Source organism: Aedes albopictus, chromosome 2 (assembly GCF_035046485.1).
Source record: "Aedes albopictus strain Foshan chromosome 2, AalbF5, whole genome shotgun sequence".
Classification (NCBI taxonomy): Eukaryota; Metazoa; Arthropoda; class Insecta; order Diptera; family Culicidae; genus Aedes; species Aedes albopictus.
The window spans coordinates 188,304,579-188,329,287 of NC_085137.1; the positions used below are offsets into that span (position 1 = coordinate 188,304,579).

Below are 24,709 nucleotides of genomic sequence, written 5' to 3' on the forward strand. Positions count from 1 at the left end.
TTCTCCAGGAATTCCTCCGGGGGTTCTTTCAGAAATTTATTCGGATGTTCCTTCAGGAAATTCCTCCTTGGGTTTTTTTTTCAGGAATTCCTCCGGGGATTCCTTCCGGCTATTTCTCCAGGAAATCTTCAGGGAAATTCCTCCGGGAATTCCTCGGGAATTCACCTGAGGAATTTCTAGGGGAATCTTCGATGGAATTCTAGGAGAAATCTTCACAGAAATTTAATATGAAATTTCCGTAGGAACTTCCGGATTAATCCCCGGATAAATTCTTGAGCAACCCTGGTGGATTTCCTGTAATAATCCCCGAATGAATAACCGGAAGAATTGCTGGAGAAATTTCCGGAGGAATTCCTGTACGAACTCTTGCAGGAATGCCAGAAGGAATTATAGGAAGAATCGTAAAAGAACTCTAGAAATATTCCAAAAGAAATCTCTGAAAGAATCCCAAGAGAAATACCCGGACCGATTTCTAGATTCATCTCCGGAGGGATGCCTGAAGAAATTCCTGGAGGAACTCTTTGAGGAGTTTATTGAGGAATCCAAGGAGAAAATGCTGTAGGGTTCCCCGGATGAATTCCTGAATGAATCCCCGGAGGAATTCCTGAATCTCGTCCTGAATGAATCCCCGGAGGAATTCCTAGAGGAAGGATTTCTGAAGGAGGAATCATCGGAGAAATTTCTGAAGGAATCCCCGGATGAATTCCCGTAGGTATTTCTGGTGGAATTCCTGGAGGAAACCCCGTTGGAATCTTTGGAGAAATTCCCGGAGGACTCCCCGGAGGAAATTTTGGTCAGGATGGCCGTTTAATCTGTTCCGGGTGGACCAGTAATCTACACAGCTCCCGAACCATTATTCACCGAAATCCCCTCGACGTGCAGAGCGAGATTTTCCGTTTCTCGCTCATGCCCCGGGAGACATCCCACAGCAGCGACACTCATTTCTTCCGGCTTGACCTCCGTTGACTCTTTCGGTGGTCGTACTCTGCCCCGCTTTGGCGGAGAGGCTTCCACTCCTCCTCCACTATTGTGGTGTCGTGCTTTCTTCGTGAAGGCTGTCCCTTCCGTTTGGGAGTGATAATTTTTCTTTTGATTCTTCCAGCACTTCACTCACCCGAACGCTGCGACGAGTACTCCTGGACATTTTCGCTTGTGATATTCGCAGCAGATTTTCTCTAACTGCAAGTGTTTATAAAATTTGTTGCTTACCGCTGGTGCGTTTTGTTCGAAACAAACAAATAAAAACAACACAGCACTTTAGACATATATGAAATAGCAATCGTTACCCGCGCAACTATCGGGCGCCTAAATTTGCGCGCTCGATGTTTCCCGCAAGCCGCGCTGCTATTTTACTAGCCCGGTTAGTAGCCCCCGATAAGGTATAGCGCTATGATACTGCGCTATGTAATTTAGTTTAGTCGCGCACCGGTAAAGGTGCTCTTACAGATTAGAACCATGTAACCGGACTTGTAGATGAGGTTGTTGAATTTGGGTATTATTGGCTCGTTTCGCTGTTGAACTACTCTGAGCAGCAGTGCTTCTTGTAGAAGGTCTAGCTGGGCTGTAGTGAGTTGGACGGTGGAAAAGCCTTTGGGTATTATCCCGAACTTCACGCTTTTGGCCATATATCACGGTAGCTGATACCAGCTGTTTCTCTCATGGGCGGGTTTTGTTGTCCAGACACGTTTTTTTCTGATGCGTGCGGTTTGAGGACTCTTTTGGATCTAGATGGGGTGGAGCGGACCTTCTGTGATGGTTAGAACACTTGACCATTACGCCGAGGACCTGGGATCGAATCCCACTCCCGACAAACTCGAAAAATGTGAGTTCTTCCTTCGGAAGGGAAGTAAAGCGTGGGTCCCGAGATGAACTAGCCTAGGGCTAAAAATCTCGTTAATACAGATAAAAAAAATCTAGATGGTGCTTCACCCTTTTTTGTTTGGGGTCCTCTATAGCGGATTTGTCTGGGTCGTTTGTCGAGCGTTTTGAGGATGTGGGCTCGCTCTCCTTATTCAAGATTGTAGATAAGGCCTCACTCCGATTTTTTTCCTTCTCCCGGAGAGTACTAAGCTGCTTCCTCTGTGAACGTGTGAGTGTGGGGATTTTCTTGCTCGGAGCACCCTTGGCTTCCGTAGAACCCTTGTTAACTTCGGATCCTTTGCTACTTGCTAAACATTCTTGGGGGTTGACGATCCTTATACCATCATCTTTGTTATCTTCCATGTCCAGCAGGTTGGAGTCGGTCGATGAGGGGTGTCGTAGAACTGGATCAGCTTTTTCGAAATATGTGCTGCTTCGGAAGATAGGCGTTGAGGGGCAGGATATATTACAACACTATTAAAGCTGAAAAAATGACAAGGCTGTGATATGACAAAAACAAATCCTACAACTACTGGTTATCATATCAAGGTAAAGTTACTTCATTCAATGTATTTTTTTTTCTGACAATAAACTGTATCTGCCGATGTTTGTCCAACTGAATTCTATAAATATTCCATTATGTATTATCATCCTTTCCCAGTTCGGGCCATAATGTTTCCCCCAAGCAATAGTTGCTTCTATAATATTTTGCTAAATCACGCCCGGCCGGTAGGAAAGTAACTAGTTTTCCCCATATTTTTTTTTTATTATTTCAAAAGCGACAATGTCGCTCACATCGCACTAATACAATTTCAGTCGATAAAACTTAAAACAAAAAAAATCCGTAAGCAAAACAAGCATGCTTAGCAATAGTACTCTTGTTCTTATGGATTCTGCTTTCTATCGTTAGGAAGTCAGTTTTTGAACTACTTTTTTGTTGTTTTTGTCTGACTGTGAAAATAAAGAAATAACAAGATCTAGGTATAAACGAATCTGCAAGTAGTGTAGTAAGTTGTGCTGACGAAACGGCAGTTCCATCTGGGTTTTCTATTTTTCTGCTTTCTGTTTTTCTTTCTCTTTACCTATTTGTCGGTAGCTAAAAGAGCGATCATCACAAACATGATCAGATAGTGATACTCACTAGAATGCTCACTCAGTTCAAAACCGGAAAGTAGGATGTAGGTTGTGTATCTTGCTTTTGATTTCATCGCTTTGTTATCAGACTTGATTGGGTCTGTTGATTTTTAGTCTGGAAAGAATAACGTTCATTATAGTAGACCATTTCCGTCAGATCTAAGTGGCTGTTTTAATAGTTCCAATTCTCAATAAAACTTTGTTTAAGATTTCAAATGCGATCCTTCAAAGTTTTCCAGATTCGAATAGGACAAAATTATTCAGAAATAATTGTATTTCAAACTGAAGCAAGATCTGATGAATTTGATCTATATTTAACTTGAGGTGTGATCATTTTGATGGAATACTGATTACTGAGCAGTTTTGATAACGGCGGAATGGATTCAAGCAGCGTTCGTAAGCGTTTTTTATGAATTCAAATCGAATGACAGTGATGATTACATAACAAGAAGACTGGGTTGTCTTTTTAAAACGTCTTCAATGTATTTTCTAATCCTGACGGAATTACTTATTCTGCTTATTAAGTAAGTAGTACAACACGATGATGGTGATTTTTTGTCCAAGCGTGAACTATTTTATCAAACATTTTTGTGTCCCATATTGGAAACAAATAGAATAATGATCTTGTTAAAAAAAATGCCCCCTCTTGTTATGCGTGTTGTTAAGTAGGTACTCTTTGAGCTGGATAGACAGCGATTTCCTCTGTAGCAGTTTCGCACATGCAACCAACACACATACAAACACACTCAAATGTTTTCGCTTATTCTTCTGGTGGAAGAATAGAAGCTTATTTTACTTTTTTCGACTCCTTCTTCTTGGTTTCCTTTTTCGTCTTGGTGGAGTTTTCATCGCCGGAAGACTTGTCCGATTTCTTGGCGTCCTTTGGTTTCTCCTCCGGGTGGTCTTCGTAACTAGAAAGAAAGGTGGGCATGAAAACTCGCTGCCTATCTGATTTGTTTGTCTGAATGTTTTGCAACTGTGTCATAGATTTGCAATTCAACCCTCTGCACCACCATGGATGCTCCAGACTGAAAGAAACCAAGTACATAAGTAACATTTCTAAGTATTACGGACAGACACGCTGGAATTTTGTACTGAGTGTCAATCATGCTATTGTCGCTTCGCCACCAAACCAGAAGTCGCACAAGCAAGTCGCGACGCGACCCAAGCAGCCATCCACGACGCAGCCGAAAGCACCATCGGATACGTGGAACGGAATCGACGGAACGAATGGTTCGACGAAGAGTGCAGAACGGTTTTGGAGGAGAAGAACGCAGCGCGGACGGTGATGCTGCAGCAAGGTACCCGACAGAACGTGGAACGTTACAAACAGAAGCGGAAACAGCAGATCCGCCTCTTTCGGGAGAAAAAGCGCCGCCTGGAAGAAGTGGAGTGCGAAGAAATGGAACTGTTGTGCCGTTCCTAAGAAACACGGAAGTTCTACAAGAAGCTCAACGTACCCGGTAACGGCTTCGTGCCGCGAGTCGCAATGTGCAGGGATAAGGACGGAGGCCTATCGACGGACGGACGTGAGGTGATCGAAAGGTGGAAACAGCACTTCGATCAGCACCTAAATGGCGTGGAGAACGTAGGCACGGGAGACCATGTCAGCGGAGAAAACGACGACGCCAGTGCAGTGGAGGACGGAAATGAACTAACTCCCACGCTGAGGGAAGTTAAGGATGTCATTCATCAGCTCAAAACCAACAAAGCAGCTGATAAGGATGGTATCGCAGCTGAACTCATCAAGATGAGCCCAGAAAAGTTGACCACCTGTCTGCACCGGCTGATAGTCAGGATCTGGGAGACCGAACAGCTACCGGGGGAGTGGAAGGAAGGGATAATCTGCCCCATTCACAAAAAAGGTTTCCATTTGGAATGTGAGAACTTCAGGGCGATCACTATTTTGAATGCTGCATGCAAAGTGCTATCCTAGATCATCTTCCGTCGTCTGTCACCTAAAACGAATGACTTTGTGGGAAGGTAACAAGCTGGCTTCATCGACGGCCGGTCGACAACGGACCAGATCTTCACCGTACGGCAAATCCTCCAGAAATACCGTGAATACCAGGTCTCAACGTATCACCTGTTCATGGACTTCAAAGCGGCATACGACAGTATCGACCGCGCAGAGCTATGGGAAATCATGGACAAAAACGGCTTACCTGGAAAGCTGACTGAATGATTAAAGCAACGATAGACGGTGTGTAAAGCTGTTCAAGGGTTTCGGGTGAACTATCCAGTTCATTCGAATCTCGCCGGGGACTGCCATAAGGTGTGGGACTCTCATGCCTATAGAGTATACTCTTCAACATCGCTCTGGAAGGTGTGATGCGATGAGTCGGGCTCAACAGCCGGGGAACGATTTCCCCAAAATCCGGTCAATTTGTGTGCTTTGCGGACGACATGGACATTATCGTCAGAACATTAGGAACGGTGGCAGAGCTGTACACCCGCCTGAAACGCGAATCAGCAAAGGTCGGACTGATGGTGAATGCCTCAAGCAGGGTGGCCACTCAGAGTGGCAAATAAAATTCCCGAGTTTTTCCCGGTTTTCCCGATAGGTTTTTGATTTTTTTCCCGATTCTAAAATAGAATGATTTGCAGTGAAAATTAAACGTAACTTACTAAGAAAAAAAAAAGAGAATTGATATTGATAAAAGTACTTATAGGAACTTGAAAATAAGTCATGTGTAGTTTGTCTCGTATCCAATGATGGGCATTGAAGTTACGACATCTTCATTAAACATTCCTTAAATTCATAAATGACCAACTAGTACAAATTATGCATTTGTTTAAGCAAATAAAAAAAAGATAATCCTGAGGGGGTCGAAATTCTCAGTATGATTATAGGATTAACGAACTTATTATTAGTGGATTTCTTAGTAATATTTCATAAACCTCTTCTGAAAAATTCTTGGTAAGTTCGTTTGGGAAACTAATAGGCAATAACAGAATGTCCAGAAAAAAAAATTCTGGATGAACTTTTGGTGGAATATCTGGAAAGATTACTCGTGAAAGAATTTTGGAAACGATTTCTAGGGAGAACTTCAGTGTAGTATTTTTGATGGCCAGTTTCAAGATATTTTAATAGAAAACCAGTGGAGAACTTTATGGTACCGTAAATGGCTACTGCAGAAAGTCAGGCAGGTTACTTAGACTGGAATCGTAAATTCTAGGAAAAAAATGGAGAGATCAAAGAAATCTTAGATTTTGTCTGATACTCGTCTAGTATTCAGTTATTTCATCAACAATTGCAATATGAACCTCTCAGAGATTTAATATCTGATCACATTTTCAGATGTCAAGAATTTCTCCAGGGATTTCGAAAGATTAGTTTTTGAGAAAGTATTTCCCCCAAAATGTAGAGGCAGATTCATTATTTGGGAATTATTTATTCTGTTATTCTGTTATAATCAACGCACCCCCGGGCCGTGGCCAATCTGCGTTGAATCGCTGGGCGATACGTCTACCAGTAGACTTGTATCTGCCCTATGCTAAACCGATTAGCATAGCAAGTCCTTTCCACTGATGAGTAGGCTCGAATGTCCCGCTCCTCCCTATAACCCATAGGGGGAAATAAGGAGTTTTCAGTTTCAAGTTTTGCATGAATCATGACACCAACTCTTTCTACCATAATGCTTTAAAAATTCTGAAATAAAAGAAAACTAATATGATGAAAATAATTGAGATGCAAGTTTTTATACAAAATTTAAAGATCAGTTATTTAAAGGTGAATTGAAGAAATGTTAAGTAGGGTAGGTAATCAAAAGTTGAACCAAATTGCAGCTTTCCGAAGTAGCGCAAATTTTGAGTGTTTTTTTCTCCCACATGGAAATAATTTACTACGGCAAAATTTTATGTACATGAAAGCCACGGGTATAAGCTTTTTGTTAAGTGGTAAAAAGTTTGTATTTGCACCGAGTTTCATTGAAAAATTTGATTATTCGTCAACAATGATTTTAATCTTAATTTGAACCATCGTAATCATAATTTGAACCAATTTTAATCTTAATTTGAACTACTAGCGGCAGCAGCTCGAGCATCTCCCACAACAGCCAATTTCGTGCTGAACAATAAAAAAAACACATGGATCTGCTAATTCTCATAACTATTTTTCATTAGGCAGTTGAATTTCAACTAAGAATGTTTTAAACTCTTCAGGAACTTGGAAACTAAATTTGGAATTTTTCATCCCCCAAGAGTAAACAAAACAACCACTAGCGCAGTCTGTTGGCCAACACTGGAAGCTCGCCCTCGTTTACTAGTTCAAATTTAGATTACAAATGGTTCAACTTAAGATAACATTCTCCAAGTAAGAATTACCTAAATTTGATAATTTTATGACAAATAATGCGGAATATTATTCGGTTGGTCGATTCTACAATAAATAAGCTTCCATTTGACGTGTTCATATATTGCGTGTGATACAATGCATGAGCTGTACGAGTGCAATGAAAATGTGCTTTCTCTGGGGGGAAATGGGTGAAATCACAGTGATTTTTCAATTGCCTGTTTTCCATGACAAAAACGCTTTTTTCGATGCTTTCAAAGTCCATGTTATCAGGTTATATTACGGAAAGCTGTTTAACATCTTTTTCGGAACAATATTTGCCCAAAAAGTACGTCGTTTTAATGAATTTCGAAATGGTTCAAATTAAGATTACAATTTGACTAGTTCAAAGTTTGATTTCTTACCCTACGGTACCTATATTATAAAATGTTCCGCACCGCCACGAATGTGATGAATGAGCAAACACATAAATATTCTATTTGCCTAGTAGTAGAAAGAGTTGCGTGCCTGTTTATAAAAGTTTTTACTTATCTTGATTGCTCCGGACAATTTCCGTTTATGTTTGGGAACTTCGTGGGTGTATCTTCAGAACTATGGCGTTTTCTGGAATCAAAAAATTAAAGGAAATACTGGGCCGCACAGCTCCGCGGCCCACTTAAATTAGTATAAACATATATATATATATATAGGACGAAGTAGTCAGTTTTTGTCGATTTCGTCAAGTATGCGTCTTAAGTCTTGAGTCTTGATCACCCGTTGGCTTCGAATCTATAAGCAAGCACTATTAAATGCTGCACTTTCACACTATTGGTTTCGGTTTCTTAGTTATTTTAAATTGATATGGCAAGAAAACATTATTAAGCATTAGACATTCAAAACATATTAGGGTTTACTCACAAAACAACTATCACATATGAAAATACTGATATTGAAAATTAAAATTAATATTAATCACAAGTAAATACAATGTCAGCACTGTGAATGAGCAATTTGAATACACGAGATACTATTATTTGTTGCATATTGTTTAACAATCAATAACCAAATAATGGAAAGCCCAGACAACAATATTCCAAGTCTGCTGAATCCAGAAGAATTATAATTATAATTATAATTAACTTCCTTCACTTAAATACCGTCAAACCCTGTGATCTTGGCTAGGGAGTAAACAGTTACGTGAAGTTGTATCAAAATTCTACAGAGTGTTGGGGAAGGGGAGGGGAAATGAACATACTTCTTCCTACACCTAGCAGTTCGGATCTTCTGTTCACACTGTCATTCCAACCTTCTTTCAGTGTGAAACGTTTCTGGATCTGTAACGGGTGGTATCACTTTACGCTATTCTTCTATCATGAACATAGATAACTACTTTTAAAAATAAAAGTTTTGTCCTACTACCTATTTTATACCTGAAAGATTTTAATTGGTCAAATGTTTCGTTCAGCAAGTCTATGTCCATATTGATGATACCGTGGGGTGCCCTAATTTCGTGCGGGCCCAAACTTCGTTAACTTCTGACATCTGAGAGCATTATTATCTAATTAACAGCGGAATCATTCAAAATTTGCTATAACCTCAAAACTGCATTTGATCTCAATACAATTCACAAAACAAAGAAATGAAAAATTTGATTTATGTTAAAGATTGAAAAATAAATTGCAAATGTATGCAAATAGCAGATGCCATATTCAGTTATACGAGAAAATCAACACTCACGAAAATGAACAAATATTTCGATCTCTATCAAAGGTAAATATTTCAATTTATGCTTGCTTATTTCAATTCAATATGTTTTATTATAATACGCAATAAAATTACTTAAAAATGTTATTTTCTTATTTTGTTTCAACATTTTTGTTGTTGGCGAAATTAGGAACCCACAATTTGTATGGGTCCCTAATTTCGTGCACTCTTTTTCATAACTTTGTTTTAGAGGTTCATGTGTACACAAATGGCTATACAAAGCCATCGTATGATTCGGTTATTAATAATAGTTCTAATAACTATTTTAATTGGTTTAAAATTAGCTAGGGACTGCTCATACATTACGTAGAAAAAAATAAATAAATTTATAAATGTGGGAATACTAAGTAAGCTCGGGATGATTTTATTTACCCAAACATTGGGAACAGGGAGTAGTAGCTTACAGCCGTTAGTTTTATTCAAGCAAATTATTGCCGTAAGCTTTATTGCCAGAACACAAATTTGGCAGACAACACTTTACTGGTTAGTTCTAGTAAAGTGTTGTCTTCCAAAGCAATATGCCTATTAATGGCACATAATAGAAACGTAAAAAGCTACAATTAAAAAAATGAATTAATTCACATTAGGCTAATACAAATTTCGATTTTCTCTTATGTCACCGCCCCCTCGGAAAATTTTGGTCGGAATTCAACATTTTGAGGGGGGCACAAATAAAATGTTCAAGAAAATCAACAAATTTAAGGTGTAATTCGAGTTCCACAGAAACTTTCTTAATAAATCCGATGAGTTTATCTATGTTGCCTAATTGTTTGGATATTTTTCCATCGAATACATTTATTATTTATCATCCTCCCCCTTAACGAGTCAACGAGCGCTGTGACAAAAGAAGAAAATGAGATTTGTTCCTGCCTTACTGACCATCAGTAAAGTTAATGAACATTTGATTCAAATAGCAAACAATATATCGTTTTATTAAGATTTCAATAAAAGAGCAAAATAAACGTCAAAAATAATAACCCCTAAAACCACAGAAGGATTTTGGAAATCTTAATGTAAACATCCGGGACGAACACGGTAAACAGCAAATATTCACTCATATTTCGTCACAGACATCGATTTTATCTATTCGTTATGGTTTCATAGGTATTCTACGAGTATGCTACGTTTTGAAAATTAACATATTTAGGCGAATTCTACGTCTTTTAGAGTGAGCGAAATTTGGACCCATTTTGAACGAAATTTGGAACCCGTGCACGAAATTTGGCACTTTCAAACAAATCAAAACTAATGCTGTATTTATCTTGTATAATGTCAAGTTGCCTAATTTATATTTTTCTTGGGAGCTACAGTACCAGCACTAAATATTATCGAAGAAATTAATCTGATATACTTTATGGTAAAATTTCAGTCGCTTATCAAACTTTGAAATTTCTTAAGTGCACGAAATATGGGCACCTCACGGTACAACCTTTTATTAATGAGTAATAATGTTGCTTACAGTTGTGAGGCAATATAACATTCAACTCGTTGAGTGCAAGTTATGAACCTGCAGAAAATTTCTTATTAGGCTGTTACCTCTAAAACTACTAAACACATATTGAAACGTGAAATTGTATTGTAATAATTGATCCTAATCTTAACCCTATCACTGGAACGCGTTTGAAGCAAATTGATATTGCTAATAGGGGTATTCACGAAACAGATTAAATTGCTGCGTAAGCCATGATTTTCCGCTTATTTGAAATGTTTCACGATTTTGCGAATGATATAATGAAAGATTGCCTTGGTGATCGCGACGTTTAATCAGTTTAATCAGTTTACGCTGTTTAGTGAATCCCCCTAATGATTTGGTTGGGCATTAAAAGTTTTTTTGGTTTCGACAATAGTCACATACTATGCCCTACGACATTGACGATTCTATTGTCTATGGCTCACCTATTTCGTGCCACCCAGCAGGGACTTGGTCTGGTACCCAATTCAGTATATCCGCTCCACGTAATATACCGCACCTCTTTTGATTTGTGATATATTACGCGGAACATTACTCTCTTCATTCGGATAGCGGCTATGTAACCCATTGGATTAAAAGCCTCCATCAAACATGAAGCGATTAATCGGAGACTGAAGACTCTATACCAAATTTGGCTCAGAGACAGGTAATCAGTGAGGTCAGTTTTTCTCGTTTGTCAGAGACGATTGATACGTATTAAGACAAACTTTCCACTGCATCTGCCAGCAATAATCGGTGATCGATCAACATTCCGAGTACCCCAATTTACACAAGAATGCCAAGGATCACCGCTCATGCTTTACAATACAGTTGGAAAAACTAGAACAACACCTGGCCACAATGATGCATAAAGCACTAAAGCGGACCGGCAGTGTTGGTGAGCCAGCCCCCACCATTATTTGGGAATTATTTATTTACATAAATAGTTGTATGATGAACATATTGCTCCAGATGATTTTGAATACTCACTGGAACTCCCGCGAGAATTTCAATTGGTAGTTTAACTAGAAACTACGAATACTGAAAATTCTCGAGAATTTGCTAAACCAGGAGTTTTACCAGGGACTTCTGCTAAAGCTTCGCCAAAAAGGGATTTTCCCGATACAAATCTTTCAAACAAAATATTAGAAATACTTTTATGAGCTGCAATAGGTGTGCTTTGAGAAATTCCATCAGATACAACAAATCCCTTCGAATATTCTTTCAATTGATTACCACTAACTTTTTTTAAATTGTAAAAATATTTTCACCAGCGTTACTCATCCAGAATTTAATAATTTTTAATTTTTATTTAATCTTGGGGCAATTCACTCATTCATTCAATATTTTATCAGCATCCTATCCGAATTTCACAAAGACTTTTCGCTCAAAGGACAAAGCCTATATTAAATATTCCCCAAGAGATTGTACAAGGATATTTTTTTAGAAAGGAGTTATAATTTTTGTTGTTTTATAAAACTTTTATAGGATGCTTGATGTTTTCAGAAACATGTACATTAGCCTGGTACACGGTTTATATGGGAAAATATAAAAAATGGAAAAACTGCAACTCCTGTATACTTTTTGAGTTCCATTTTGGTCCCATATCAACTGTGCAAAATTTCAGATCGATCGAAGAAACTATATTTTAGCGCCAGCCATTCTTATGCCGTTTTTCTTTATTATCCAGTTCCAACCTGGGTTGGAACTGGATCAGATCACAGTTTCAACCCCAACCTGATTTCGGTTTCGCTTGTACTAAAGTTTGTTTGACGTTGTTTGTTTACACATTTTCCGCCAATCCAGTTCCAACCCAGGTTAAAAAAGAAAAACGGCATTAGGTTTTCATATGATTTACTATGGGGAAAATTTACTTCTTCAAAGAAAAATCGCTTGAGGTCACTCATTGATCCCTAAAAATAAGCCGTTGAATGATTTCTGTTGAAAACTTCACGTGGAATCAGACCTCCGAAGACCACAAAGCGATGCGACATTCGTGGAAAAAGTTATTAAGCTTTACCCGATCGATAAAATGACGAGATTTTATTATTTATTGTTATTCCTTACGTGTTAAACAGCGTTTGCATGTCATTCGGTTTTCAGTCAATAACTTTTTCCACGAGCCTTAGATCGCTTTGCGCTCTTCGGACGGTTTGTTCCTCGTAAAATTCCCAACAGAAATCATTCATCGATATATTTTTAGGGGTTAAGAGGCAACATGGGGCGATTTTTCTTCGAAAAAGTGATTTTCCCCAAAGTAAATCGTATGAAAATTTCAAACGGCTGGCGCTAAAATATAGTTTCTCCGATCGAGCTGAAATTTTGCACAGTTGCTATGGGGCCAAAATGGAACTCAAAAAGTGTACAGGAGTAAAGTGTCTTCTTGTGTCCCACGCTAATGTACATCCTGAAATGCATAAGTGACATATGAATCTATAAATATTTGAATGTGTCTCAACCAGTCTTTTCACCAGATTTTTTTTTAGAATATCTTTGAAATTGTTCAAATTGTGATGTTTGGTAACATCACTATGATTAACTTTAATTGTCATGAGTCGACGACAAGATATTAATTTCCAAAAATGGTTTTTACGTCAGTTCACCCACTATGTTATATAGTTCAACAGTTGTTGACAACATTTCCCACAGATTCTCGTACTTATGCTTGTGGAGACTGTAATTTTAGATTTTTGGAAATTCCCGGTGGCTAGCAACAATTCCCGAGGTTTTCCCGACTTTTTCCCGGTGGTTTCGAATTCCCGAGCTTTTCCCGGTTTTCCCGAAATTCCCGACTGGGTGGCCACCCTGCTCAAGACAAAGTACATGCTGGTAGGCGGAACCGAACACGACCGGGTCCGCCTGGGTAGTAATGTTACGATAGACGGCGATACTTTCGAGGTGGTGGAGGAATTCGTCTACCTCGGATCCTTAGTGACGGCTGACAACAACGTGAGTCGTAAAATTCGAAGGCGCATCATCAGCGGAAGTCGGGCCTATTACGGGCTCCAGAAAAAAACTGCGGTCGAAAACGATTCACCCACGCACCAAATGCGCCATGTACAAAACGCTAATTAGACCGGTAATCCTCTACGGGCACGAGACATGGACCATGCTCGAAGAGGACCTGCAAGCACTCGGAGTTTTCGAGCGACGCGTGCTAAGGACGATCGTCGGCGGTGTGCAGGAGAACGGTGTGTGGCGGAGAAGGATGAACCACGAGCTCGCTGCACTTTACGGCGAACCCAGCATACAGAAGGTGGCCAAAGCCGGAAGGTTACGATGGGCAGGGCATGTTGCAAGAATGCCGGACAACAACCCTGCAAAGTTGGTGTTCGCGACAGATCCGGTAGGTACAAGAAGGCGTGGAGCGCAGAGAGCACAATGGGCGGCAGGTGGAGCGTGACTTGGCGAGCATCGGGTGTGACCGAGGACGGAGAACGGCAGACACGAACCGCGTATTATGCTGACATATTGTTGATTAAGTTTTGTCTTGAATTTGATGTAGGTAATACTAACTAAATGAAATGAAAATTGATTGAATGTCTGTCTTAATTCCAACGGGATAAACAATAATCTCTATACGATACTTACGCAAACAGCTTCTTGATGTCTCCCTTCAGCAGCGCCAACAGCAGAGGCGTTCCCAAGCAAGCCGGTACCAGATAGAGCAGCGCCGGCTGGGCATGCTTGAACACGTGCATCACGAAGATCGTGGCCAACAATCCGAAGAAGTACGCCGTGAATGTGGCGTAGAAGTACAGATTGCTCTTCCGCTTGAGACTGTTGTCGAACCGCAGCAGCAGGGCGATGAAAATTCCCGGAATGACGATGTCTCCCAGTCCCAGGACGGCAAAGTTCGAGGCGGCCAGTCCGTTGGTGATGATATCCTGAGGGAAGACCAGCTTGATCGGAGCCTCGAACGACTTGGCCACGGTAACCATCACGTTCGTTCCGAACACCCAGAAAATATCGTACACGAACAGTCCACTGAGCAGGATGCAGCCAGTCACGATGTTGTTCAGATGGAGCAGCTCCACTCCGTTCACGGCGAAGGCCAGACCCAGCAGGTTGTTGGCGATCCAGTGCTTCTTCAGCAAATACCACACGCCGATGATCAGCGAAATGATGAAGCAAACGATGTCGTGTGTCGTGAACTTGTAATCGATCAGGTAGGACTTCTTGTCGTCCTTGACGCCTTCCGTGGGTCCCTGGCTGAAGGACAAGTGGTACGGAATCTTCGGGATCGAAGCCGGGATCAGAGAGCCAATCACCGGACTGAGGAGGTGGGCCAGAGCCATCACACCGAGGAAGAAGAAATATCCGGTCAGCAGGAAGTTGATGTTGTCCTTGGAGAAGATCTTGAAGAACATGTACAATCCGAACAGGGCACAGGAAGCCATAATCGGGAACATCATCGCGTCCTTCGAGGTCATCGTGTCAGGCTTTTCCCCCGTTTTTAGGAAGGTAGACTGAAAAGGGATAAAACACGAGATTGGTACATGCAAGGCGATCATACATTTAGAATTGATAGTAGTGGTGACGAGAATCACTGTTACAAAAATAAAAGAAATTAATTATTATAAAGGATCAACATATCACGATACACATAGAACCTTACAAATGCACAATGTACAGATATCACAAATTGACGCAACACGACACAAAACATGTATGTGCCCTGTTATCCACATGACAAAGTTTTATTTATTGGTTTGGGTCCATCAGTCATCCTGGAATTGTATTTTAGTTGGCAGTTTGCCATTTAGTTCACAGCAGTGAAGAGAATTGTCAGACAAAAGAGGCACAAAACAAGCAACAAAGAAGGTACGACGATTACTCTTTATCCCTACTGGTAACAGATAATGACATGATCTCGAAATTTTTTGTTGCAGACAAAACGGAAGCTGAATTTGTTGCGTACTTTTCGACTCGTGAATAATCGATTGTTAGTAACCCAAAGTCGAAACTGTTTGATGATAGAGCTTCACCAGAGTTACAGTGCTTACCGACTCGAAGTTACCGTTCGAAAATCGCAATGCAAGTCTTAAAAATCTCTAAACTCGTGGTGTACGATGTTAATCCCATTATTTTCAAGTTGGGACAAACTTATGTCGCATGGGTTAGTTTGTCGCAACAGATACAGGTTGCGACATTGTCATTATTGTTGCGCGATGGTAGAATTTTGATTCACTGGTTCACAGTAGTTGTTGCTGTGTTCATAGCTCGTTTTTGTCTAGGAAAACTTATCCTAATCGGGCATCCCGTTTCGGGGTTCGATACTTGAAATCAACAACTTGAAGCCCGTGACAGGGAAAGGTTTATATCTCTAGTACTTGACCGCTGTCAGAAATAGCCTGAAAGTTTGCAATCAAAGTAGGATTGCATCTCATGGGCCTCTTTTTTCCAGACCCCTATAAATGTACATTAAAATTATGGGAATATGTACGAGGTAACATGAAACATACATCACAAATAACGCACAAATAATAAACTTTTAACACATTAAACAATTATTCTGTCTTATAATTGTAACAAATATTTATACCCGTAACATCACGTCCTTGTTCTGGTCAACAAATCTACTTATAAGCTAGAGAGTGGGACTATTCGGACATCGATTCTGATGTGAGTTGAGTACTTTTTCTTTAAACTTAACTGATACCTACTTTTACTGGAATATCAAATTGAGTGAAATCCCAAAAAGATTTGCAGGTGGAATTCTTGCTGGGATTCATGAGGCAAATCCTCAGAAAATTCATGCTGGGAATTCTCCAGCAATTCTTGGAGAACTTTCAAGAGCAATTACTGGAGAAATTCTAGTTGGAAATGCTTGAGAAAACCCACCAAAAATTCTTAGAGACATGCTGATACTATAAGAGGAATTCCGAAAGGCATTCTTGAAGTAACTCGCGAAGAAATAACTCAGGGCTGGTAGCGTTCAGGTGGCAAAATATTAGTGACTTTAGTGACCAAAATAATCAAAAAAGTGACCAAATAGTGACTGAATAGTGACCTCAAAATTATTGAAAAATTAAATTCATATGCTGAACATTTGATGAATTCGTTTGTGGTATAACTATATCAGATGGCTTTGAGACCTGACTTTTACAGAACTGTTTGCCATTGCTTATACATCATTCAGCTATTCCAATCATTACTGCATAGTACATCGGTCACAAGTCTGAAATCAAAGCTTCCTGAAAGATATAAACCAAGACCAGGGCCCGGTTTGATTATTACACCAAAACTGCAGGTAATAAGTTCCGTGAAAATTTCTGACAAGTGGAAATCTCAAGCAAATTAGTTACCAGGTAAAAAACTAGTTTTCCTTCGATGCTTGATGTTTGTTACTTCATATGCTGATGGATTTATGCATATTGATTATAAAATTTGTCTAAATGGTCGGGGTTCTGCTAAACCGAACCAAAGACCATTTTTTGGAAAATTGAGTTTTCTTGACCATTGGGCGAAGAAAATGATGATCTTCCTTCCATGCAAAAAACAGTAATTGTGACAGCTCTTCGTGGAGTAAATTCAAAATTTCTGTTTGGCAGAATATACAAAACATTATTTTGCATCCAACCAGAGTAAACTGTAAACCATCTGATAGAATCAGCGAAATATTTCAGTTTTGGTCCTGGTGATGAACATTCCAAGTTCTCCTCATCGCCGTTAGATTTCTAACTTCTAACCGACTCATAGAAACAATCTGTGAGAGAAATGAACACGTTATTAGAAATTCACATTCAGCCAGACCGAACCAAGTCCACAGCATTTTAGAATCAATTTATTCTCAACAATACAAAAACAAACTGGTGGGGATGAACCAGCCTCGGGCTGAATTTCCCCATAATAAAAAGTCAATAATAATAAATAATAACAAACTGGTTTTTAATACCAGCGGTATGTCGATACATCTCATACTGGTAATTTAACACAGGAGCCGTCATTGAACAACAAGCCTAATTAGAATAATTGAACTTGAGAAAAAAAAATCAAACACTTAGTTCGCTTTGGCTGATCGAAAAATGGCGTTTTCACGAAAACCATCCGTGAGAAGAACTTGATTCAGACTCAACGCTTGACCTTCAGCATGGTAATATGATCAAGAGGTAACGCGCTTGGTTATCACTCAGATGATCCGAGTTCGAATTTCTCATATTTTTGAAAATTTGTTTGTACTTAGTGCACTTTGGCAGAACATTTTCATGGTTTTCTTCGACCAGCATAAATTTGAAGTACACAAATTGCTCCACATTCACATCTCAGGACAAAGGGCATGCAAGGACATCGTTTGACATAATCATTCTTGCTCTGTGCCTCCACATGCACCGCTTATGAAGAAAAAACATGAATGGGAAGGGCTGAGCTGGGAGGGCTTCCGCCTTTCATATTTCAAACTATTTTGAGACCATTGTGCTACCATACTATACGCGTCCTCTTTGATTCATGTAAAGAATTGTGAGTGATATCGATTTCAACTTGATAGACGATGAAAAATCAAGATTTTTTTCACTATCCAACTGGTTTTATCTGTAACAAAAAAAAAACACATTCAGCCAAACTGAACTATAAACCATTTTCTAATGTTTTTAATTAGCCAGAGTGAACTGAGTGCAAAATACCAAGAAATAAAATATAATTATATCAATAATTCCAAATAATTTGCATGCATTCTTCATTTCTGATGGTTAATGAAGGCTTGTAAAGAAGTTACATGTGTGCGGAAAAGTTTCAAATATTCTCCGCTGTTGTTTATTTGTGAGTGGTTGAACTTTAAGCTTAATTATCTCGGAATTATCTTTTTGGCGCTTAGTTCGGTTTAGCAGAACCCCGGCCAAATGTCTAAATTAAACACATGAAATTTGCCTGCTGAGACTGAATGAATCCATTGTTATATTACTGTGGCCGAATTCCAATGTAATCTTTATTCGATTTTTTTCTATCACGGAGACAAATTTCGTTCGTTTGAAACAAAAATATTCATGTTTATTCGGTAAACTAATAAAATATTTAAAACACAAATATAAATTTTTAAAACTAATTCAATTACATATTGATTTCTACAATACCAATTGAAGAGCCCCTCGTTCCGCCGTCGAGAACATAAACAAAACTCTCAAGTTCCAGCACTAAATTTCCTCTTGCAAAAAAAGTCAAGTTTCACCAAAAGTTTCCACGGAATCCCGTTGATTTCGGGAGCGTATGTTATCTACATGATGTTGGCATTGAAAGTGCCGAAAGTGCCACGCGGGAAGTGGGTTTTCCTAGAGAAGGAAATGACTTTTTAAATTTAATTGGGAAACAAATATTTCCGTAGGGTCGATCTGCCACAAAAAACATTTTTTTTTACATTGTTACTAACATAACTTGTCAGAAGATACACACGCTATGTCTGAACCAACAGATTATAAAAAAATGAATGTACATCGGGTTTCTTTCCATAAAACATCAGTATTCAAGCTATATTTTCATTTGCAGAAGGTTTCAAAATATTCTATCGGGGAAATTTTGATTTTTCCATCTTTTTGACCGTTTTTCATAGAAATTTGCTTGAAATCCCCATTTTTCACTCCCATACAAAATGTATGGAAAAATTTTCACCGATAGAATATTTTAAAACCTTCTGCACATGAAAATATAGCTTGAATACTGATGTTTTATGGAAAGAAACCCGATGTACATTCAATTTTTATAATCTGTTGGTTCAGACATAGCGTGATACATGTTTGTTTCAAGAATGGATTGAATTTGCTTCAAATGTGACCTTCGATTTGCTCCAAACAGTTTTATTTTTGTTGCCAGAACAAATCGACAATTTATTTGAATTTACCTGAAATATTTTTGATTTTACCATGTTTTTTTCTGCGTGATTGTCCATCGACAAGAAAATTTCCTTTTCTTCGAAGAAATTACGCGCCGAAATTCGCCCACTCATGTTTTTCAATGGTCCTAAGCTCACAATACTGATAGATTCCCGAGACAAACAACTGACACAACTCATGCAGAAATATTCTGGAAAATCAGTGCAACACCGAATTAATTAATGTTTAAACTTTTATGGCATTTTTTGAGAAATTTCGTGCCTCAGAAGAATTATTCTTCCTTTCCCTAATCCCTATATATGGATGTGTGCAGCAATCAATTATTTCTATTCAATACCCAGGTAACCAATAAGCAGTTAAAATGGCATTAATTTGGCACTATATGCGCTTTTACAGCAGGTCATGAAATGCTAATTTGCCGTATATGCGCCATAAGTGCTCTTTAAATGCAGGTTTTGGCCCAATATACGGCTGATTAAATGCTTATTTTTTCTATCCCCCAGATTGTCAAAAACAAAAAACAAAAATATTTTCCCCTGCCCATTTTACGGCATCTTTCTCTTCTATTTTTGTCCTCACAGTCCTGTGCATTTTTTGCGGCTTGCGGGGCACGTTTTGAATTGCTGTTGTTGATTTTTTTGCTGATTTCGGCGAAATAGGAGGCAATCAGTGAAGTACTAGATTGAAAGTAGTGAGCTGGATTTTTGTATGGTGAGATGATCGATTCTCCATTTCTGCAATGAAATGGTGCAAACAGCGTGGGTTATATGATTTCTTGCCTAATTTGATGCTGTTTGAGCAAAAGTTTGGGTAACTGTGTTGTTGAAGTTGCAAGAAAAAATAATACAACAACAAAGATACCCAAAGTTTTGCTCAACCAGCATCAAATTAGGCAAGAAATCATATAACCCACGCTGTTTGCACCATTTCATTGCAGAAACGGAGAACGGATCATCTCACCATACAAAAATCCAGCTCACTACTTTCAATCTAGTACATCACTGATTGCTTCCTATTCTGGAACGTTACTTAGAAAGTGGAAATGTGTTGTGGGTTTAGCATCACTCATCTCAGTTAGCAATTTTATAGCAACAAAGTAGCAGTTATGCTGCTTGTTAACCAAAATATATCGTGCATTTGAAATGCTACACAACTGCTGTCTGATTTTAAATAGCATTTCAATTGCTAATACAGGGCAGTTCAGCAGTCGAACTGCTATGATACGACAGTAAGCAGGTCGAATGCAGATATGAAACAGAAATACGGCTTATTCAAATGCTTATTGGTTACCTGGGTAACCTTCAATTGGGTTTTTAAATTTTGAAAAATTCATTGATTTTTCGATTTTATACAAAAGAGCACCTTTTTCTGAGCCACTATGATTTTTTCAGATTTTTAGAACCTTATATTGGTACCCAGAATCAAGTACAAAGATTTTTTTTGAAATCACCTTTTGACAGCTGGGAAACTGTTTGACAGCTCAGCCCAGTACAAAATGCGACGAGGGGTGATTCGACAAATCGCTTCCATACAAACTTCAAATTGGCCAATTGGCTTCTTTAGCGCTGTTAAGGCCGGACGGGACGGTGGATGAATCGTCCGCCATTGCTCTGTTGTTAGTAAGAAGCAAATCTCAGCTTCCACTTCATATTATTGACTATAAATTTGATCGTTCATTTGCTCACTTGCGGTGCACAATCGACTAAAGTTTCAGCTACGTCAGTGCAGTGGAAATTGATATTTGTATCTTCAAAATCGCGAGGCAAATCATTAGAAAGAGAGAAATCCAAAATTTTCATGAACGTTGGTGCCCGGGAACTTATTTTAAAATCAGTTTGAAGTTTGTATGGGAGCGATTTGTCGAATCACCCCTCGTCGCATTTTGTTCTGGGCGGAGCTGTCAAACAATTGCCAAGCTGCCAAAAGGTGATTTCACTTAGAACAAATTTCATTAAAAAACATCGTCATTGTAACGTAATCGTTCGATGCTAAACGTATCGTGTTTGGCCGGGCCGCCACTAGATGGCGGTAGTGAGCAAATGTCAAACAGGAGCAGAAACGATTCCAGCGCCGCGAGTGGTCGATCGACCTACTACTGAATATTTGAATCAAACGTTAAAAAGGTAATCGATGGGAAGCAATGAGAGTGTGATGTCTGTTTCTCTGTGGTAAACATTGGCGGAGACGAAGGGGGGCAAGGGAGGGCACTTGACCCCCCTAACTCTAAATTTCCGTTTAAATACGCCAAAAAATGTTTCAGAAAAATTAATTAAATAAATAGAATCAATTTGGCGCCAGAAAATTTCACTAGATACGCCAAAAAATGTTTCAGAAAAATTAACAAAATAAATAGAATCAATTTGGCGCCAGCAAATTTTACTAGATACGCCAAAAAATGTTTCAGAAAAATTAATAAAATAGATAGAACTACTTGGGCGTCTGGAAGTTGAACTAGATTTGCCAAAGTAGTTTTTCCAAATTGAAGAAAATATTTGCTTTTTAGTCGGCTCATGATAAGAAAGTGTTCTTGTATGTAATTGAATTTTTAAATTTGAAAAAATTTATTGATTTTTTTATTTTATATAAAAGAGCAGCTTTTTCTGAGCCACTATGATTTTTGTTTCAGATTTTTAGAGCATTATTTTGATATCCAAAATTAATCACAAAGCGAGTTTTTAAAATCACCATTTGACAGCTGGGCAACTGCTTGACATCTCCGCCCAGTACAAAATGGGACGAGGGGTGATTCGACAAATCTCTCCCAAACTTCTAGACGAACATTTGAAAAGGGCCTATCTGCTTTTTGTAAACAAACATGTTTCTGTAGGGCCCATCTGCATGCACCCACGCACATCAACACCCTTATCAGATAGCTACAAGAACTCTCTTTCTGGTAAATGTGTTGATGTGCGTGGGTGGATGCAGATGGGCCCTACAGAGACAAAAACATGTTTGTTTACGCAAAGCAGATAGGCCCTTTTCAAATGTTCGTCTAGACTTGAAACTAATTTTTGAATAGGTTCCCGGGGGCACCGAAAATATATGAAAATTTGGATTTCGGCTCAGTTTGGCATGCAGATTCTGCATATGAGATTATCTCAACACCGCTAAAGAAGCCAATTCAAAATTGATGTTATCACAAATCGTTGACAGATACTTTTAAATAATTTAGAACGTTTTTTCTTTCTTAAATTTTTAACGATTAACAACTATTCTCAAGTATTCTGCGGACCGCATTTACGAGCTTCAAGGGCCGCAGTTTGAGCACCACTGGTCAAGAGGATGTTCTGGTTAAAAAGAAGAAATTTAAAAAGGGACACCTGGATTAATCCGAAAAGGATATCCCAGGGGCCAGAAATTTTTTTCCTCGAGAAAATCTTATCGAATTCCAACAGATAACCAAGCAGTACGAGTTAACCTAGAGGAATTCAAGAAGAAATTCCTCAGAGAATCCTAAGTTTTGTTCTGTTGGAAGTTCCAAGTGATTGCAAAGACAAATTTCATAAAAGTATTCCAGAAGAAACTACAATAGGAATCGGTGAAGGAATACCTGAAGGTATCATAGAAGATACTCGTAGAGGAATGCCTTCGGGAAAGAAGGAAATTTTGCTAAACATGAATAAAAGCGAAGCTGTGAGACGATTTTACGTCATAGAGTGACCTTATGAAATTCATCCGAATTATTTTGAATTATTTAAAGGCCGTTTCATAAGTTGGGCATTATGGAAATCTTAAGGCTATTTGGCTGAGTGAAAGACATTGTTTTCAGGGTATGTGTTTCGGGGTAATGGCATTCGGGGAACTGCTATAGCAGTGGTGCTACGCGTATCGCGCATTCTTCCATAAATCAAGAAATCAATAAAAACTGAAGAGATGAATTTATGCTTTTTTTCTGGTCAACTAGCACCGTTCGGCGCCAGTTGTGTTTTGCGTCGGCTGTGTCTAGGAGCTAAGCCTTAAATCCGACGCCCCAGGGAGACAGCCACCACACCTGAGGACCCTACATATCGAACCCATCAACACATGGGCCGGGACCTACTGCTTTACTTCCTATCCGAGGGAAGGCGTGATCACGGATTCTATGTCTCAGAAAATCCCATCGGGGTCGACGGGAATAGAACAGATCGGTGAAGTACTAGATTTGTAGTAATAAGCTGAATTTTAGTATGGTGAGAAGGTCAATTCTTCATTTCTGCAATGAAATGGTGCAAAAAGCGTGGGTATGATGATTCCCTAATTTGATGCTGTTGGAGCAAAACTTTGGTCAACAGTGTTGTTGTTTTCTCACAGCATAAACAACATAATAGTTATCTAAAGTTTTGCACACAGCATCAAATTAGGCAAAGAATCATCATACCCACGCTTTTTGCATCATTTCATTGCATCACCATACTAAAATTCGGCTTATTACTACAAATCTAGTACTACACCGAACGTGCCCCATTAAACCCCGATTTATGCTTAAGTGCACAAAGTGCTGCTCCCTACTGTGTTATAGAATCTTTTACGATAAAAATGTAACTTTTACTTTTCTAAAAAAGTTCAAAAAGACAGGAAATTTGACATTTATAGCTACTAATAGCCAACTCACTGAACAGTGACTCACTACCAGCCCTGTCGGACGGAGAGACCCCTCGCTAAAACCTACCGTCTGTTCTTTGTGGTGTTTGACGGACCGGATGGAACCGAAGAAGATGGGCAGCATGGCCATCACGACCAGCGTTCCGTATGCCAGGGCCATTCCCTCCGGTGTGGAGGGCACCTTACCGGTCGTCCCATTGGTGGCTGCCGCGTTGGCGCTTTCGGTGAGATTCTCCTGCACCTGCTGGACGATTTCCTCCACCACATCGGCCATTCTCGTCAATCAACACTGTCGCTTCTCGGGGAACCAGTAGTCGTCAGTCAGTCACGGAGAAGAAAAGCGCGATCTTCCCGGGGAAATGGTCAACACTTCGTCGTCGTTTCCGCAGTTCTGGTTTTTTCGATCGAGAAAGAGCAAAATCACGGCACGAAAGGGGGAACTTTGTTTGCACTGATTCTCTGCAACGCACCAGCACTCTCGAAGGATACGCGTTTGCTGCGGCCGTTCGACGTTTTCTGACTGCGTGTCAAGCCAACTTTGCCAGATAACACAAAACGATGACAGCTGTCGTTTCGCTGACTGAAAGTGATCTAAACCCAAAGTATTTCGATTCGAATGGTGTGATCGAAATGGGGTCGAATCCGGGATTTTAAATAAAATAATGATTTTGGAATCATATTTTTTTCCAAGGATGAATTTGGTCATTAAATAGGTTTCTGTAGTATCCACTGGTTTTTGAGGTGATTTCTCCACATAAATATTAACCTTATTTGAAACTATTAAGCCTGGAAAACATATTTTCCTGTAAGTCTTAGTGAGTT

At 39.3% G+C, this 24,709-nt stretch overlaps 1 protein-coding gene across 2 annotated transcripts; it reads right to left on the reverse strand.

Moving 5' to 3' along the window:
* Window positions 1–2,396: 2,396 nt before the first annotated feature.
* LOC109409336 (minor histocompatibility antigen H13) lies at window positions 2,397–24,416 on the reverse strand. 2 transcript variants are annotated; one of them, XM_029858575.2, is made up of 4 exons: window positions 23,955–24,416; window positions 14,073–14,950; window positions 3,791–3,905; window positions 2,397–3,109 (listed from the first exon to the last, which is right to left on the reverse strand). In XM_029858575.2, exons 1-4 carry the CDS (start codon window positions 24,159–24,161, stop codon window positions 3,065–3,067), a joined length of 1,245 nt encoding a protein of 414 aa, XP_029714435.1. In that variant the 5' UTR covers window positions 24,162–24,416; the 3' UTR covers window positions 2,397–3,064. The 2 variants fall into 2 exon arrangements, with proteins under 2 accessions (XP_029714435.1, XP_062706836.1); XM_062850852.1 differs by lacking the exons at window positions 2,397–3,109; window positions 3,791–3,905 and having other exon boundaries at window positions 14,069–14,950.
* Window positions 24,417–24,709: the final 293 nt, after the last annotated feature.